Source organism: Anolis sagrei, chromosome 8 (assembly GCF_037176765.1).
Source record: "Anolis sagrei isolate rAnoSag1 chromosome 8, rAnoSag1.mat, whole genome shotgun sequence".
Classification (NCBI taxonomy): domain Eukaryota; kingdom Metazoa; phylum Chordata; class Lepidosauria; order Squamata; family Dactyloidae; genus Anolis; species Anolis sagrei.
In genome coordinates, this window is record NC_090028.1 from 31,848,735 (window position 1) to 31,868,913 (window position 20,179).

General features: G+C 41.8%; 2 protein-coding genes across 4 annotated transcripts in view; one reads left to right on the forward strand and one right to left on the reverse strand.

Annotated features, from left to right (window-relative positions):
- ADCY7 (adenylate cyclase 7) overlaps nt 1–15,128 on the forward strand; it is a 138,698-nt gene extending 123,570 nt beyond the window's left edge. For all 3 annotated transcript variants that reach the window (XM_067471109.1, XM_067471110.1, XM_060788147.2), the window contains 8 exons: nt 861–1,024; nt 2,897–2,978; nt 5,870–6,028; nt 7,847–7,993; nt 10,013–10,120; nt 10,299–10,413; nt 11,776–11,900; nt 14,212–15,128. In XM_067471109.1, the coding sequence (XP_067327210.1) occupies nt 861–1,024; nt 2,897–2,978; nt 5,870–6,028; nt 7,847–7,993; nt 10,013–10,120; nt 10,299–10,413; nt 11,776–11,900; nt 14,212–14,349 (1,038 nt within the window). In that variant the 3' untranslated portion in view covers nt 14,350–15,128. The remainder of the gene's footprint in view (nt 1–860; nt 1,025–2,896; nt 2,979–5,869; nt 6,029–7,846; nt 7,994–10,012; nt 10,121–10,298; nt 10,414–11,775; nt 11,901–14,211) is intronic.
- A 4,256-nt stretch (nt 15,129–19,384) lies between these two features.
- Nucleotides 19,385–20,179, reverse strand: part of BRD7 (bromodomain containing 7) — a 31,943-nt gene continuing 31,148 nt past the window's right edge. The window contains exons 16-17 of the mRNA XM_067471111.1: nt 19,755–19,895; nt 19,385–19,604 (exon numbers count right to left, since the gene is read on the reverse strand). Coding sequence (XP_067327212.1) covers nt 19,540–19,604; nt 19,755–19,895 — 206 coding nt within the window. The 3' untranslated portion in view covers nt 19,385–19,539. The remainder of the gene's footprint in view (nt 19,605–19,754; nt 19,896–20,179) is intronic.

A 20,179-nucleotide genomic window follows, 5' to 3' on the forward strand; every position in this document is an offset into this window, starting at 1 on the left:
TCCAGCAATGATGGAATTGAACCAATCTTGGCACACAGAACTCCCATGACAAACAGAGAATACTGGAAGAGTTTGGTGAGCATTGACCTTGAGTTTTGGAGTAGTAGTTCACCTACATCCAGAGAGCACTGTGGACTCAAACAGTGATGGATCTGGACCAAACTCTACACGAAGTAGGTGAACTACAACTCCAAAACTCAAGGTCAATGCCCACCAAACCCTTCTAGTATTTTCTGTTGATCATGAGAGTTCTGTGTTCCAAGTTTGGTTCCATTCCATTGTTGGTGGAGTTCAGAATGCTCTTTGATTGTAGGTGAACTATAAATCCCAGAAACTACAACTCCCAAATGACAAAATCAATCTCCCCAACCCCACCAGTATTCAAATTTGGGCGTACCGGGTATTTGTGCCAAATTTGGTCCAGTGAATGAAAATACATCCTGCATATCAGATATTTACATTATGATTCATAACAGCAGCAAAATTACAGTTGTGAAGTGACAACAAAAATAAGTTTATGTTTGGGGGTCACCACAACATGAGGAAGTGTATTAAGGGGTCGCGGCATTAGGAAAGTAGAGAAACACTGGTATATCAAAATATTTCAAAATCCAAAAATGTCCAAGAGCCAAACTTTTCTGATCCCGTGGATTTAGATAAGGGACAGTCAACCTCTAATATAATGGTCACCTTCTGCAACCAGCATCCCTGGTTGTTTTCACTATAATAGATAACTAAAGATTATATTCTATGTATTGGAAAGTGGATTGGAATTCATGAAAGCTTGTGCCTATACAAACATTTTTCTTTAAGAGTGCCAAAGAAGTTTGCTGAAAATTACTTAAACTCTTCTGTTCCAGTATTATACCTACTGCTGCCTCCTGGGTTTCATTGCGTGCTCCGTCTTCCTCCGCATGAGTTTTGAACTCAAGCTTATGCTTTTGTCAGGAGCGGTCATCGGCTATTTCATTGTATTTAATGCCAGACACACATGGAGCACCAACCACAGCAATTCCACCACAAGGTAGGAGATCTTGTTTCCATAAGCTCATGCTCTGTAAGCTCATGGTAAGCTGAGTGTAATTGTAGACTGCAATGCTTGGGATTAACCTTTCCTTTGAGAAGAAAAACTTCCATCAGACAAAAGCTGATTCTGGAATGTGGTGACATTTTAAATCTACACGAGGAAAATTCCTTTCACCACCAAAAATGCTGCAATAATGGCTTTTCTAAGACCAGCAATTCCGTTTGTGCCACAGCTTCCTATCAGGTTGCGTTTTATGATATCATTAGGCAAATCTTTCTTTCCCATTTAAGGATCTTGAAACGTTTTGTCATTTTCTGTTGAAAAGAACAGACTTCCTTTACAGAGTTTGGATAAGTTAATCTTTCCCAACACAACTCATTGTATCTCACAGCTGCATTCGACACAGTGAATCGCAATGCTCTCTGGACCATCCTCCAAAAGATCAGGTGGCCTTACAAATTGGTGAACATCCTGCTGCTTCTCCATGATGGCATGATGGCAACAGTCTTGGACAGCAATGGCTCCCAAAGTGACCCATTTAAGGTGGAATCAGGTGCCAAACAGGGACATGTTATTGTCCCAACCTTATTTTCCATCTTCATCGCTATGATACTTCATCTTGTTGACGGGAAGCTTCCCACCAGAATAGAAATCATCTATCAGACAGATGGCAAGCTGTTTAACCTCAGCAGACTGAAAGCCAGAACCAAGGCTACAATAACATCTGTTATAGAACTCAATATGCTCATGGCAACATTGTCTGTGCGCATTCAGAAGAAGACCTACAAGCCACTCTAAACACCTTTGCAGAAGCATACGAGAAGCTCAACCTGTCATTGAACATCGAGAAAACCAAAGTGTTCTTTGAACAGTCACCAGGCAAACCCTCTCCAATGCCAGCTTAATGGTGTAACATTAGAAAATGTTGACCATTTCCGCTATCTTGGCAGCCACCTCTCCACAAAAGTCAACATTTACTCTGAAATACAAGACTGCCTGAGCTCTGCGAGTGCAGCATTTTCCCAAATGAAGCAGAGAGAATTTGAGGACCGGGACTTCCATAGGGATACCAAGGTGCTTGTTTATAAAGCTATTGTCCTCTGAACCCTGCTATACACCTGTGCAGACGTGACATGCAACTCCTGGAAGGATTCCATCAGCGCTGTCTCTGAAAAATCTTGCAAATCTCCTGGGAAGACAGACAGACAAACATCAGCGTGCTGGAAGAAGCAAAGACCACCAGCATTGAAGTGATGGTCCTCCGCCATCAACTCCGCTGAACTGGCCACATTGTCCAAATGCCCGAATACTGTCTCCCAAAGCAGTTGCTCTACTCCAAACTCAAGAATGGAAAACAGAATGTTGGTGGGCAGGAAAAGAGTTTTAAAGATGGGCTCAAAGCCAACCTTAAAAACTCTGGCATAGACACTGAGAACTGGGACGCTCTGACCCTCAAGCGCTCCAGATGGAGGTCAGCTGTGACCAGAAGTGCTGTAGAATTTGAAGAGGCATGAATGGAAGGTGAAAGAGAGAAACGTGCCAAGAGGAAGGCGCATCAAGCCAACCCTGACCAGGACCTCCTTCCACCTGGAAACCAATGCCCTCACTGTGGGAGAAGATGCAGATCAAGAATAGGGCTCCACAGTCACCTACGGACCCACCACCAGTACACCGATCTTGGAAGACAATCCTACTCAGACAAGGAGGGATAATCTAAATAAGTAAAGTAAGTATCTCATAGCTAGAAGGGGCAATAGTCGTGGTGGTTGGGATTTCCTGGAAATTGCAGTCCAAAATAGTCATATTTTCAAGCTTCCAATTATATTCCTGGGGATTTACCTGTATGTTATTATTCTGCTTTCATTCTAGGTTTTTCATGAAAGATCCCACAATAATGACAAATTTATACTTGGCCCTGTTTTACATAACTTTGGTTCTGCTCTCAAAACAGGTATGTTTTGTTGTAGTGTCCTTGTACATCTGTGACCTCTGTAATGCTTTCTTAATTAATCTGCATTGTGTTTTCTTCCTTTCCCAACATGCATTTTTAATTAATTGTTTTTCTTATCAGATATGGAAGAAGGGGTTCCCTCCTTGACACTGTTCCATAATTCTTTTCCAGTGCTTAGAAGCAACTAATTACTGAAGTGGATGCATGTTGCTGTTTGGACTTTAGTACAGTTTCCTTTTAGACCTCAATGGAGGTGGATGCAGTTTGTCTCCTTTCAGACTTGAGTTATACAGTTTGGACTATATCTATATGCTTAAAGACATTGGACTATAGACTAATATACTGAATATATACAAGAAGATTGTTAGTAAAGCTGAGATGTTATTTTTAAAGAAGACTACTTTGTTTTGTCCCTTGAGTTCATATTTTAACTAAACGTTTTTAAGGGAGTGTATATCTTTTTGGGTAACTTCAACTACAAAGAAACAACCATCCTCTGCTAACCAAATATATATTTTTGTAGTGGTATGTCTTTATCCTTGGCAGTTTAAAGACAGGGTTCTTCAGTTTAAGAGCTGAGTTACCTGTGTGCCATTACATGAATGCTTGTGAATATCACTTGTTCAAAGAGTTGACTTCTAACAAGATCTTGCTTTTCTTGACTAGTGGTTTTCAAAAGGTGGTCTCCACATGTTCATGGGGATTAACATTTGCCAAATGTATTGACATGTTTACCTTTTCAATACAACAACAACAATTTTTATTGATTAGCCAGTTGGCCTTATCAAAAACAGTGTAGACACAACATACATCTAGTCTTCTTTAAATAAAATACAAATATACAGGTAGCCATAGATACCTGTATTTCAATAAGATTATGGTGCACTTATTTCCAATAAGTTACGGAATTTCAATAGATATAATTCAATTTCATTGGTAAATGAGTATCTCCATTTCATCTCTCCGTATAAGGAGCTCCGGTGGCACAGTGGGTTAAACCCTTGCGCCGGCAGGACTGAAGACCAACAGGTTGCAGGTTCAAATCTGGGGAGAACATGGATGAGCTCCCTCTGTCAGCTCCGGATCCCCATGCGAGGACATTATTATTAATTACTAGCCATCCCCTGCCACGCGTTGCTGTGGCCCATATGGGAGTTCTGTGTGGGAGATTTCACCCAATTCTATCGCTGGTGAGGTTCAGAATGCTCTGTGATTATAGGTGAACTATAAATCCCAGCAACTACGACTTCCCAATGTCAAGATTCTATTTTCCCCAAACTCCACCAGTGTTAACATTTGGGCATATGGAGTATTCTTGTAGAGTTTGGTCCAGATCCATCATTGTTTGAGTGCACAGTGATCTCTGGATGTAGTTGAACTACAACTCCAAAACCAATGGACACTGCCCGCCAAACCCTTCCAGTATTTTCTGTTGGTCATGGGAGAACTGTGTGCCAAGTTTGGTTCAATTCCATCGTTGGTGGAGTTCAGAATGCTCTTTGGTTGTTGGTGAACTATAAATCTCAGCAACTACAACTCCCAAATGACAAAATCAATTTTTTGAGTGAAGGACATACATTGAGTTCTTAGGTGTCTTGTGTCCAAATTTGGTGTCAATTCATCCAATGGTTTTTGAGTTGTGTGAATCCCACAAACGAACATTACATTTTTATTTATATAGATTTATTATTATTATTATTATTATTATTATTATTATTATTATTAAACTTTATTTGTAGCCCACAATACAACAATAAAACATAGCAACAGTAATACAACAATGAATAAACCCATAAACAGAAAATAGTAATAAACATTAACAATAACACAACGACGTTTAAAAACCTATGACAGGGCCAGATGTACTAATTAAATTAAAAAAAAATAATGCTGGGCGTGACCAGGTGACATATAAACAGGATAGAAATTTTGGAGAGGGATAGGGCATGCAGACAATCCTAAATCACTACTAAAGTTATTTATTTATTTATTTATTTATTTTTTATTTATTTATTTACGACATTTATATGCCGCCCTTCTCACCCCGAAGGGGACTCAGAGCGGCTTACATACAATATATTATTAACATAGTACAATATCCGTTTTAAATATTGCTATATTGCACTATATCAATTATACTGTAATATTATTAGTAATATTACATGTAATATAAATATATAATTATAATATCATATTATTATTAGTAGTATTATATTGCATTACATTACAATATTATAAATGATTATAATATTATAATAACATGTTAAGGGACATATTGCTGGGAATTTCCTTAATCTGGGAAGGCACACTAGAACAACCACATTTTCAGGCTCCTCCTAAAGGCTGCCAATGTTGGAGCATGTCTGATGTCCCTGGGGAGTGAGTTCCAGAGTCGAGGGGCCACCACCGAGAAGGCCCTGTCCCTCGTCCCCGCCAATCGTGCTTGCGATGGAGGCGGGAGCGCGAGCAGGGCCTCTCCAGATGATCGAAGAGATCACGTGAGTTCGTATACAGTGATGCGGTCACGCAGGTAGGCGGGTCCCAAACAGTTTAGGGCTTTGTAGGTAAGCACCTGCACCTTGAATTGGGACCGGAACATGAATGGCAGCCAATGGAGCTCCTTAAACAGGAGGGTTGACCGCTCCCTGACATGAGAGAAGCCTCCCACAAGGATGGTAAACCATCAAAACATCCTGGGCAACATGCTTGCAGACAGGCAATTCACTCACACCAGAATCAACTTGCAGTTTCTCAAGTTGCTCCTGACATGAAAAAAAAAACTTATCCTCATTTCATCATTGCTTCCTTGATTGTATTTATAACTGCAACATGGAAACTAAGTGGTTGTTTATGACATAGGTGCATTTCATGACTCCTTTGCTTGGTTGCAGATAGACTATTACTGTCGGCTGGACTGCCTCCAGAAGAATAAATTTAAAAAAGAGCACGAGTCTTTTGAAACCATGGAGAACGTCAACAGGCTGCTGCTGGAAAACGTCCTTCCGGCCCATGTCGCTGCCCACTTTATTGGGGACAACAAGTTAAACGAGGTGCGGAAGAATTACAACGACATCATTGCACTGCATTTGTTCCTTGGGAAGTGTTTGCATTCTGGTTTTTTAAGAGACCACATTATGGGGCTGTTCTTCACCTCTCTCAACTCTCAGGACACTGAAAAGCAACCATTATGAAGCCAAAGCACTAGGATCCAAACTACTAATAGCAGATAAGTGTAGATTGCCATGTAGCATATATACTCGTGTATAAGTCAGTCTCACGTATAAGTCGAGGGTAGGTTTAAGGATCAAAAAGTATGGATTTTTGGATAAATGAGGGTTCTTTCATGGAGAGGGGAAAGTCATTCAAAAAGGCCATGTTCAGTGCTTCTTCCTTAAATGACCAGGATAAGCCAGTGATTCTCAACCTTCCTAATGCTGCGACCCCTTAATGTAGTTCCTCATGTTGTGGTGACCCCCAACCATAACATTATTTTAGTTTATACTCAAAGCACACAGCGCATACTCTCCATACTAAAGTGTAAGAAGGCAGAAAAAGCTTGCAGTAGAAAAGTATCCATTTTAAACAACCATCAGAATGAGAGCAGAAATAGTGAGAAGAGAACAAAAAGATATGAGGGTTGAATGAAAAGTAATGCCTCCACCTTTGTTACTTGGGTTTGGATGGGAATATTTTAATAAATCAAATGCATAAATAATCCTTAGAATGTGCTCTTTAACTACCACTATTCACTTTTCAACATAATCACCAGACAATTGGATACATTTCTGTCAGTGATGAACAAGTTTTCTGAAGCTGTCACGGAACAAGTCAACACTCTGTTTCCGAAACTAGCATCTCACAGTTCTCTCAATGTCTTCATCAGAAGCATAATGATGTCCCCGCAGATCTTCTTTCATTATCAGGAACAGATGAAGTCACACAGTGCTAAATCTGGACTGTATGGAGGATGTCATACAGTGGTGAGATCCACTCTCTGAAGTTTCAAGCCTGTGCACTTTCATTTCAACCATTAGCATCCTGGGTACCCATCGTGCACAGATCTTCTGATAGCCAAGCAAAGCAATAACATGACCCATATGTTCTTGTGAAATGCCAATTATGCTTGAAATTTCTCTCTGGGTGATACGACAATCATCCTGGATCAATCTGTCAACCTTTTGCTTGTGAAACTCAGTGGTTGCTGTCACAGGACGTCCAACTCTTTGTTTGTCACGCAAGTCAGATGATCCCACCTCAAAATTTTTAAACTTTCTTGCCCAATGACGCACAGTACTCACATCAACACAATCACCATAAACAGCTTGCATTCTCTGATAGATCTCCTTACTGGTGACACCTTCTGCTGTCAAGAATTCAATGACTGCACGTTGCTTAAGTCGCATTGACCAACGGTCTACGCAGGGTTCCATACTTCACACTTTAACAACACAGGCATTCAATGCTAAGGCTTCCCGCCAAATGGAACTGTAGAGGAGAGTCTACTGAACAAGCCAGTACCTACCAAATACCAGTACTGCCATCTGTTGAGGAGTTACGGTGGGGGCATTACTTTTCATTCAACCCTCATACATTCCCAGCTGTCATACAGGGAAACTCTTAGTCTATACTAAGCTAACTAAACTCTTCCTCATTGAGGACTGGAGACTTGGGCAGAGTGGGGTTGAATCCCAACATATATTACAGTCTTCTGACCAAAATGTTCTCCTTGCATGCCATATGTGAAGAAATTTGAATGTATGTGGTTTTAGTATCTGTTGGTATCCTCCTAAATTGCATGAGGTTGTGTTAAAGGAAAAGGAATGGTTCTGAGGAGCAATATTATGAAAGTCTTCTTGCATTTTCTGCAGGATTGGTACCACCAGTCCTACGACTGTGTGTGTGTGATGTTTGCATCAGTCCCCGACTTCAAAGTATTCTACACCGAATGTGACGTCAACAAAGAAGGCCTGGAGTGCCTTCGGCTTCTCAACGAAATCATTGCCGACTTCGATGAGGTATTTCTCAGCTTGTGTTGGTTTAGTTTTGGGAGGCTTTGTACTTTGGATCTTGCAGTAGAGTGAAGGAAACTCTTCCCATATTGTGCAAATTCTATAGAAATTAACCTGATTCCAAAGCCTATATTGCGACATTGCCTTTGTTAGACCAGTTAAAAACACAAAACTCTTTGTTCAGGTTTTTGAAACACACATTTCTTCATCAGCCAAAGATTTAAAAGCATGTAGCGACAAGAGGATGGAGGCCAGGTGCAGATAGAAGTGAAAGACATTGAAAGTTGTTTTTATTATTATTATTGTGTAGCTTCTGGACTCAGTAGAATGGATTAAATCTTATGATATTTCCTTTCTGTTTTGTACTTGGGTAGCTATAGAAATTACGAAATTTGCTGGGAAAGTCAGCTCTGTTTGAAGATTTCCAGAAGCCCTTCCTCTACATTATCTTTTTTTTTTTTTTGGTGGAAAACCTGGACTCTATTCTTTATATACAAAATCTTAGCCTGACTTGACATTTTGACACAACGTTGCATTCCAATACATGCATGTTTTTATAGTAAAATGAAATTTCGACCCAACATTGCATTCGAATATATGCATGTATTTAGATTAAAACCACCTTGAGTCGCCTCTGGGCTAAGAAAGGCAGTATACAAATGCAATAAATAAATAAATATAGACAAAGTGGAATCTGTGTTGCCCAATGCAACCACTCACAGCCTAGCTTTCATTTTACCTCAGCAGTTTAAGAAATTAAAACCAAGCTCTAGCAACCAATCACTGTAAAGCTTTCCTTTTACCTCAGTAGTAAAAGAAATAACAACCTATCACAGACCAGCTTTCGTTTTACCTCAGCAGAAGAAGAAATAACAACTAATCACAATGCAGCTTTCCTTTTACCTCAGCAGTATAAGAAAAACCAATAAATCACATGGCAGTTGTCATTTCACCTTAACAATATGAATGAATGAATTGTTTATCGTACTAGCCATAGGCCATGACATCAGTAATACACTAACTTTATAAACACTTTCCAATATAAACCTTAAAATGTAACAAGAATTAAAACTAAAATAAGTTCTTTAAAATCATGAAAGCAGAAACATGACAATAACAGTGTCTGCTTTGTGTCATTCCAAACCGTTTCCATTTCTGACCCCCAGTATGGATTTTGCTACTTTGGCTCTGATCTTTTGGGCTGCGATTGCGAATTTGGCAACCTTTAGTGTTATATTTTTAGAATGATCTGCTAGCAAGTCGCAGATCACCGCAGATTGTTGCCATGATGCCCTTTCTTCCAAGAGTGATCCTAGGAGATTTTTCCTAGGGTCATTGTACAAGGGGCAACGTAGCAAATAGTGTGTTAGGTCTTCTATTTCCCCTGTGCCACAAATGCAAAGTCGTTGGGCATGGGGGATCCCTCTGTATCTTCCCTCTAGCCAGTTTGATGGCATCCTTAACAATATAAGAAATGAAAGCTGAGGTATGATTGGTTCCTACTGGCAAACCACTCATACCGATTGACATGGCATTTGAGTACAAACAATTTCAATTTCCAATGCACCTTGTGTTCACTATGACTATAAATAATAGCACAGGGGAAATCTTTGCAAGTGTGCAGTTTGAATTTAGAAAACAATTGCTTTCTACAATTTACTTATATGTCGCATGCTCCAGAGTTGGTAAACCATTAGATCCTTAGGTTTATGCAGAAAATAGACAAACCATAAATATAGTTGATCCACTAGCTTTACAATAAAAAAACCCCTTTTTCTTTCTTTTCCTTTCATTCCACATAGACACAGCAATGCAAGGCAGGGTATTGAACTGAATGATGTATTTTCTTGGTGAATCTACGTTCGCAACAATAAATCAAAGAGAGAACGCTCTTTGATTTATTTACTCATTCATTTCATATCAGACGGAGCCAAATTGAGGCTTGGTTGGGTTTAGCTAGTAAGATATAAAAGTCGCAGAGCAACAGTATGGTGTGAATAACATTTTTACCCCATTTCCAAACAGCTCCTGCTGAAACCTAAATTCAGTGGTGTTGAAAAAATAAAAACAATTGGGAGTACATACATGGCTGCCTCTGGGCTCTGTGTTTCACCAGGACAAGAGAATAATCTGGTAAGTTTGCTGGTCACTGGGATGTTTGTCTGGGTCTTGCCATGTACCTAGAGATTGGCTACTTTGATTTGTTCAATTTTCCCCCTATAATCCTGTGGTGCAAAAAGTAGCTGAATGTTTCTGTAATTCCATAATGCTATGGTTTCCTTAATACTTCCCTTCCATGTTGTGTTTGTAGGATCAAGAAAGGCAACACGCTCAAATTGGCATCATGGTGGAATTTGCCATGGCGTTGATGACGAAACTGGATGGCATCAACAGGCATTCGTTCAACAATTTCCGGCTCCGAGTTGGTAAGCTGGTCTTTTCCCATTTGCAGTTTTGACTTTGGTAGATTTGGTTATTGACTAATTTGAGTTAAAATGTTCTTTCTAGGATTCTCTATATCAGCTTCCTCCAGTCATGTCAGAGCACCTAATGTTGCTAGAGAGAATGCCTCTCCGGGGATCTCTAGTTCCTCCAACACAATTCTGTTTTGTAGAATTTACACAAAGCTAGATCTGAAGCAGCGTTTCTCAACCTGGGGGTCGGGACCCTTGGAAGGACCATGAGGGGGGGTGTCAAAGGGGTCGCCAAAGACCATCAGAAACCACAGTATTTTCTGTTGGTCATGAGGGTTCTGTGTAGGAAGTTTGGCCCAGTTCTATCATTGGTGGGGTTCAGAATGCTCTTTGATTGTAGGTGAAGTATAAATCTCAGCAACTACAACTCCCAAATGTTGTAGTTGCTGAGATCTATTTTCCCCAGACTCCACCAGTGTGGGCATATTGAGTATTTGTGCCAAGTTTGGTCCAGATCCATCATTGTTTGAGTCCACAGTGCTCTCTGGATGTAGGTAAACTACAACTCCAAAACTCAAGGTCAATGCCCACCGAACCCTTCCAGTATTTTCTACTGGTCATGGGAATTCTGTGTGCCAAATTTGGTTCAATTCCATCACTGGTGGAGCTAAGAATGCTCTTTGATTGTAGGTGAACTATAAATCCTGGCAACTGCAACTCCCAAATGACAAAAATCAATCCCCAACCCCACCAGTATTCAAATTTGCGCCCAATTTGGTCCAGTGAATGAAAATATATCCTGCATATCAGATATTTACATTACAATTTATAACAATAGCAAAATTAAGAAATATAAATGAAAATAATGTTATGGTTTGGGGTCACCACAACTTGAGGAACTGTATTAAGGGGTCGCGGCATTAGGAAGGTTGAGAAACACTGCTCTAAAGGGAGGGATTTTATAGCAACATCACACAAAGAGTTTTCAAAGAATTGTCGGAAGTCCACATCTGGAGATGTATCTCCAAGATGTAGCTGCAGAAGTCTTCTGGTACAGTCCTTGCAAACCTAACCTTTCAGTGTGGAACTTCTCTCAAGATGTCCTTTTCCATATAGAGGAAGTACTAGAGACATGTCCAGTTACTTTCAGCTATTTTTCTATAATAACCACTCACATGGGTCTTCTGGGGGTCTTCAGGAAATCCCTGAGAAGGATGTTATTGCTGTGGGCCCAGCTGAAGGAAAATAGGTCCATGTGTCTCTCCTGCTCCGTATCACATACAGATAGGTCATCTCCTGCTATTACTCCATACATAATCTGGTGAACAGTGGCTTCCAAACACTTAGGCTTTCTTCCTCTTCTTGTTCATCCAGGTATAAACCATGGGCCTGTGGTCGCTGGTGTCATTGGTGCTCGCAAACCTCAGTATGATATCTGGGGAAACACTGTCAATGTTGCCAGCAGAATGGAGAGTACTGGAGAACTGGGGAAAATCCAGGTAATTTAAAAATTTTTTGAACTATTTGGTTTCTAAAAAGAAGTTTCTACAGTTATAATGCAAAACTGCCACATGTAGGTGACTGGCATTTCTTTGCAGTATATCAGGGACAATGGGCCCATGGTGGTGCAGCAGGTTAAACCCGCTAAGCTACAGAACTTGCTGTAAACGGGCCAGGCGCGGTGGCTCCGCCCCTTGGCCCACCTGCGGATTGGGGAGAGGAGGCGGGTGGAGCGCCGGGGGATCAGGAAAGGGAGCCGGTCATGGGAAAGGGATCGAACGCAGAGAACGATTGAGCGCCGGCTCTGCTCACGCACCCGGTGGCCGGGTGGAGCAGGAACGAGAGGGGCTAGGCGAGGCTCAAGGGCCCGGCCCCTTCGGGAAGAGGATCGCCCGGCAGCGAGGCAAGAAAGCCGAGGCTCCCCCCGGACTGCGAGGGCTGTTGTGAGCTGAGGGGGCGCTCCTCAAGTGGCAATCGAGGGGCATTTACAGAGGCGTCTCTGTGCCCCTGGCAGAAAAAGTGTTCTGCGACCGCTTACTTCGCGTAATGGACCGCTTACTTCGCCCCTGGGTGCAGATTATTACCTATGAAGCCCGATACACTTCAGGTCCAACCTATCTTCAAGACTGCATCTCTTTCTATGAACTGGCATGGGCTCTGAGATCGACAGGTTCAAATCCGAGGGACGAGAGACGGGGCCTTCTCTGTGGTGCCTCCTGGCTCTGGAATACCCTCCCAAAAGAGAATAGATTAGGCCCCACCCTTCAATCCTTCCACTCCAACCTGAAAACATGGATGTTCAGACGGGCCTTTGACCTTGAGTAGGCTGAATGGACCCATATGAAGCTGACACTTGGCACCTTCTGAATTGACGACAGTTCATTTTATCTACCTTTATTTTAAAATTGTATTATTTTGATTTTATGCTACATGTGTTGACGGGGGTTGTTGTTATAATTTTATGTGACTTGTTTTATACTTTTGTATTCTTTTTACCTGTTGTATGTCATATGTGCCTGGAGTGCCTTGTGAGCCGCCCCGAGTCCTTTCGGGTTGATGGTGGCGGGATATAAAGATTATTATTATTATTAGAAACACAACAAGATGAGTCCACATCAAACAAGATAACTCTGCTGGCTGTTGTATTGGATCACACGTGGATACTTCCCAAGTGTCTAGGACTGTGTGATGTATCGGTGAATAATGCGTGCAGATCCTAGTAAGGTGGCCTTCTGCAGCTGGCAGATGGTAGTCTTGTCAGCGCCGATTGTGTTTAAGTGCAGGCCAAGTGAATAATGTGTGCAGATCCGAGTAGGGTGGCCTTTTGCAGCTGACAGATGGTAATTGCCAATAATTTGCCAAGGTCTTTAGGCACTGCACCCAGTGTACCGATCACCACTGGGACCAGCTTTACTGGCTTGTGCCAGAGTCTCTGCAGTTATTATTATTATTATTATTATTATTATTATTATTATTATTATTATTATTTTATTGACACTAAAGCACAGTATGTCACAGCAAACAAGATCTATATACTGGATTTTATATCAAAAAATCACAAGTTGAACACTTCCCAGGCTTCTAGGACTGTGTGTTGTTGTTGTTGTTATTATTATTATTATTTGAAACACATCAAGATGAGTCCACAGCAGACACTCTGCTGGCCGTTGTATTGGATCACACATCGGACACTGTGTGATGTATCGGCGAATAATGCATGCAGATCCCAGTAAGGTGGCCTTTTGCAGCTGGCAGAGGGTAATTTTGTCAGCACCGATTGTGTTTAAGTGCAGACCAAGGGCTTTAGGCACTGCACCCAGTGTGCCAATCACCACTGGGACACCAATAAAGGTGGTCCCAGTGGTGATCGGCACACTGTAGTTCCATCTTTAAATCCTCATATCGTGTAAGCTTTTCCAGTTGTTTCTCTTCAATCTTGCTATCGCCTGGGATTGCAACATCGACAATCCATACTTGGTTTTTTAACATGATTGTGAGGTCAGGAGTACTGTGCTCCAAAACTCTGTCTGTCTGAATTCGGAAGTCCTAGAGTAGATTGATGTGTTCATTTTCTGGAACGTTTTTCAGGTTTGTGATCCCACCAGTTCTTTGTCGCAGGCAGATGGGATTTGTGGCACAAGTTCCAATTAATCATCTGAGCAACGGTGTTATGCCTCTGCTTGTAGTCTGTCTGCATTATTATTATTAATAATAAGTGCCATAGTTGAGAAGTAGGATATCTCACTGATAAAACCAAGCCCTTATTCCAAATATCCTGTGTTGTTTCTCTGCACCCCTTCCTTCTTACAGGTTACAGAAGAGACCTGCAAAATCCTCGAGAGCTTGGGCTATGCCTGCGAGTGCCGGGGACTCATTAACGTCAAGGGAAAGGGAGAATTGTTGACCTACTTCGTGTGCACTGATACAGCCAAATCCCAGGCGCTTTGATCTAAACCAACAGCTTTCTGAGAAGTCTTGCTGGGGTTGTTGTCCTTGTTGTTTAAGAAAACAACAGCTTCCCTCCTGTGAAGCCCGAAGATCTTGCCTCTGTATGTAAAGGAGCTTATTCCAAATGTTTGTGAATTACCTGATGGAGGCACTGCTTTGCAGTGAGAGGGAGAGGCACAGGAGGCTGTTTCGAAGAGTTTGAAAACAATCCCATCCAGAGAAATGCGAGACTCGGAGAGGCGCCTTTTTGTGTTTTTCTTTCACGGATTCTCATTTGAACAGATTGCCTTGTTAACGTGTTCTACTGCCTCATCCATGGTCAGATCTAGTCACAGTATTGCACTTGTCAGAGAGATTTGACTATATACTGAACTGCACTGCCTTAAGTGTAAAACAGGACTGGAAATGCTGCAAGGAGAAATATCTATATATATTTTTAATATAACTGGAGATGGAATTTGGGACATTCTGCGCATTAGATGTGTATGCTCTACCAATGAGCATATGTGCATCTCTGAATTCTGTACTGGATCTCTGCCTAGAAGCCACTTTTAATACCGGAAGCGTTGCACTGCCAGTAGTTCCTACAACCCAGGATTTTCACTCTGCATCTTCAATCTTTACTTTTACTGCTTCTTCAAGAAATGGTGCAAGGATGGAGCTTCACCAATTTGATGCATGTTTTAATTTGGGGAGTTTTCTTCCCTGGGCTTTGGAGCATTTGCGATGTCGGCTCTTGAATGTGCTTTTAATTTGGATAGTGTTTCCTCGTTTCCCTTCTTCTTGTACTGTCATTATTTGCTCTTCTCAAAGTGCCCTTTTCCCATGCTACAGCAGTGTGTGAAATATCGGCATTGTGTGTGTGTTCATTTAAATTCAGATTCTTTTCCTGGGCAACTCTGTTTGAGGAACATCTTATATAAAGTGCAGGCAGCTATAGCTACGGAAGTTGAATGAAAAGTAATGCCTCCACTGGGTTGTTGTAGGTTTTTTTGGGTTATATGGCCATGTTGGGATTCTCTCCTGACGTTTTGCCTGCATCTATGGCAAGCATCCTCAGAGGTAGTGAGGTCTCACTACCTCTGAGGATGCTTGCCATAGATGCAGGCAAAACGTCAGGAGATAATGCCTCTAGAACATGGCCATATAGCTCGAAAAAACCTACAACAACCCAGTGATTCCGGCCATGAAAGCCTTCGACAATATAATGCCTCCACTTTCATAACTCCTCAACAGATGGCAGTACTGGTATGCGGCAGGTAGTGGCTTGTTCAGTAGACTCTCCTCTACAGTTCCATTTTGCCAGGAAGCCTTAGCATTGAACAATTGTGTTCTTAAAGTGCAAAGTATGGAACCCTGCGCAGATGGTCAGTCAATGCGACTTAAGCAATGTGCAGTCATTGAATTCTTGACAACAGAAGGAAATTCATCAGAGAATGCAAGCTGTTTATTTGGATTATGTTGATGTGAGTACTGTGCGTCACTGGGCGAGTAAGTTTAAAGATGTTGAGGTGACACCTTCTGCTGTCAAGAATTCAATGACTACACGTTGCTTAAGTCACATTGACCGACCATCTGCCCAGGGTTCCATACTTCACACTTTAACAACACAACCGTTCAATGCTACGGCTTCCCGGCAAAATGGAACTGTAGATGAGAGTCTACTGAACAAGCCAGTACCTGCCGCATACCAGTTCTACCATCTGTTGAGGAGTTACGAAGGTGGAGGCATTACTTTTCATTGAACCGTCATACACTAAAGGAATAGGACCTTGGCTTTCCATACCAGCTTGGAGCACTGGGTGATGTACAATCCCAAAGTGTTTGGTGGCACTTGGACAAAGACGTCATGCAGTTTTCAGTGTCTTTTTCCAACTCTCCTGGAGCAGAGACCTTTCTTGTTATGTTCCTCTAAATCAGTGGTCCCCAACCTTTTTTTGACCAGGGACCACTTTGATCAGGGACCACTCTCCAACATTAGTACCAAAAGGGTTACGAATCGGGTTTTGGTCAACTTTAGATTTGGGTTGTTGTGTTTCTTCCAGGCTGTATGGCCATGTCATAGAATCATAGAATCATAGAATCAAAAGTTGGAAGAGACCTCATGGGCCATCCAGTCCAACCCCCTGCCAAGAAGCAGGAATATTGCATTCAAAGCACCCCTGACAGATGGCCATCCAGCCTCTGTTTAAAAGCTTCCAAAGAAGGAGCCTCCACCACACTCCGGGGCAGAGAGTTCCACTGCTGAACGGCTCTCACAGTAAGGAAGTTCTTCCTCATGTTCAGATGGAATCTCCTCTCTTGTAGTTTGAAGCCATTGTTCCGCGTCCTAGTCTCCAGGGAAGCAGAAAACAAGCTTGCTCCCTCCTCCCTGTGGCTTCCTCTCACATATTTATGCATAGCTATTATATCCCCTCTCAGCCTTCTCTTCTTCAGGCTAAACATGCCCAGCTCGTTAAGCCGCTCCTCATAGGGCTTGTTCTCCAGACCTTTTATCATTTTAGTCGCTCTCCTCTGGACACATTCCTCACAGCCTCTGAGGATGCCTGCCATAGATGCAGGCAAAACGTCAGGAGAGAATGCTTCTGGAACATGGCCATACACCATGGAAAAAACACAACCCAGTGATTCCGGCCATGAAAGCCTTCAACAAAACTTTAGATTTGGTTTGATCATTTGGGGTGCTGATTCATAAAATTGCATTGAATAGACTACATCAGCTCTAGCTTCTAATACAGAACATATGCCATCCAGTAGTCATCATCTGCTTGCTCACAGAAAACCATATTTAATACTCTAGAGCTGATGTGGTAGTAGTAATCTTTTGTGGGTAGTCAGCCTCTCCCTTCCCAATATCCTTATTGCCTTGGCACTATATGAGGGTTTTGCTCTTGTTGCGGCATGGTTTCGAGGAAACGGTGTAATAATGATAAGGCCACGGATCATGTCTTCGTTCTTGTGGATTACTAAGTGGCTGAGGGGAGAAAAGAAGAGGTTGCAAGGTCTGAAAGGGAGGTTTATGTATCTGTGGAAGGTCCAGGGTGGGAGAAAGAACTCTTGTCTGTTGGGGGCATGTGGGAATTTCCAATTAATCACCTAGATTAGCATTGAATGGCCTTGCAGCTTCAAGGCCTGGCTGATTCCTGCTTGGGGGAATCCTTTGTTAGGAAGTGTTAGCTGGCCCTGAGTGTTTCCTGCCTGTCTTAAATTCCCCTGTTTTCAGAGTGTTGTTCTTTATTTTCTGTCCTAATTTTAATTTTTAAAAAAATACTAGTACGCAGATTTTGTTCATTTTCATGTTTTCCTCCTTTCTGTTGAAATTGTCCAATGGCTTCTCTGTGTAGTCAAACATGGTGGATTTTATGGGAAGAAAAAAAACCCCAATTTGCCTTGCATCAAAGTACTCTGTATCCTGAAGCCTCAATTTCATTTCCACTCATTGGTTGTATTTTACTTTAATGGCGCTCTTTGCAGTCATGCCGGCCACATGCCCGTGGAGGTGTCTACGGACAACGCCGGCTCTTCAGCTTAGAAATGGAGATGAGCACCACACCCCAGTGTCGGACATGACTGGACTTCATGTCAGAGGAAAACCTTTACCTTTACCTTGAGCAAATGTCTACAAACGTAACGGAGCAGCGCTAGCACTTACAAACCTTTGCTCTGAAATCCAGCTAATGGCATCACTTCCAAGACTTTCCCCACATTTGAGGGCTGTGATTTGTAGCTTTCTAAAAAACGTCCTTTAGAGTACGTTCAAAGTTTGTTTTCAATATGCTTTGCCCTGGATGCATTCCTGTTGTGTTTGTTATAATTACTATGTAATTAACCTATACCTGGAGGCATAGATGCCTGTGTTTCATGACAGGAACAAATCTTTTCTAGGGTGGTCTCACGGTCCGATTTTAGGAAAGCCTTGACATAATAGGAAGTAGCAAGGGAGACTAGTCCTGGATAGTATTACAATAAAACGTATGTTTTTGTTCTATCTGCAAAGTTGATGTGAATTATTATATATATCGCTTTCTGTTCTTATTTTACTGTGCATTTGTTACATGGTTGTTTTTTTTCAAAAAAAAATAAATAAATTGCAAAGTGAGAAGGCTTTGTTTGAAAGGGTTCATGTGACCTATAACTTGTATATATTGATGACAGAAACTGAAAAATAGGAAATTAATATTTAAGGCTGTTTCTGTTCACATTATGTACTTATGGGGGTCATGCGTCTTAAGTTAATTTCTTCCCTTTTTTAAACTTGAGTTTGATGGATTAAACATTTAGGATGTTTTTTTATGCTTGTTATTATTTTATAGCATCCAGACCTTCTTGGACTGGATGGCCCAAGAGGTCTCTTCCAACTCTATGATTCTAATTCAGTGGCACTTAAAACATTTCATATAATCCTAGAGTTGGAAGAGACCTCGTAGGCCATCCAGTCCAACCCACTGCCAAGAAGCAGGAAAATCTCATTCAAAGCACTCCCCCCCCCCCGACAGATGGCCATCCAGCCTCTGCTTAAAAGCCTCAAAAGAAGGAGCCTCTACCACACTCTGGGGCAGAGAGTTCCACTGCTGAACAGCTCTCACAATCAGGAAGTTCTTCCTAATGTTCAGATGGAATTTCCTTTCTTGTAGTTTGAAGCCATTGCTCCGCGTCCTAGTCTCTAGGGAAGCAGAAACCAAGTTCGCTCCCTCCTCCCTATGACTTCCTCTCACATATTTATACATGGCTATCATGTCTCCTCTCAGCCTTCTCTTCTTCAGGCTAAACATGCCCAGCTCTTTAAGCCGCTCCTCATAGGGCTTGTTCTTCCTTATCGAAGGAAGGCCTTCCTGAAATCCAGATACGCTACACCCACGGCGTTCCCTGCATCTACCCAGCTTATAACTCTACCAAAAAGTAAAAAAAGAAAGAAAAAAGCTTGTGACTCTATTTGAACATGTTATTTGGCATTTGCTCATAATAGACCACTTCCCGCAAAAGCTTGTGTCAAATAAAACTCATTCAGAGCTTCTCACCAGTAAAATAACAGCAATTTGATATTAAAGTTTTTTTAATTAAGAATTCAAATTTGACAACACTCCCCTAACATGTAAGTATACAAAGAATGCCCCAAGAGAACATTAATTGAAACACAAATTGAACTACACACACACCAAAAAAACCCCACCTTTAAAATGACAAGAAGAATTATGTAGCAACTGGTTCACATTCATTTCCAACGAGAACGACAGCTTTTGGAGATTCTGCCACAGCTGAAGGGGGGAAAGGGTTTGAAAAGGTATTAGAATCACAGAGTTGGAAGACCAGAAGGACCACCCAATCCAATCCCTTTCTGCCATGTAGGAAAACACAATCAAAGCATTCCCGGCAGATGGTCATTCTGTTTTTCGTACTGCACTTACCTGTTAAATCAACCAAACGCTCTGTGTTCTCTGGCAAAGGGATAGAAATGCCCATCGCTTTGCGGATTCCGTACGTGCTCACAATGTCACCCGGAGCCACTTGCTGCGTCAGCTCTTTGAGGTTAGTGGTCACTCTCTCCGCTGGAAGAGTTGCAACAAGACATTCAGCATAATTGTTATGGGGCTTATCTGCACTCTGCTTATGTATGGAGGCAAGACAGGACTCGCCATAGTCATAGTAAGGGTAAAGTGAAAGCATGAAACACATCACACCACATTACATTGGGAAACACACATTTTGCTGCCTTGAATATTAGCCTTGTTTCTGGACATATTTTACCTGGGGTTTCCAAAAATGGCATCAGTTTCCCTCTAACATGCACCATCTACCAGTCGGCATCTGCTTTCCCATATAAAACAATGAT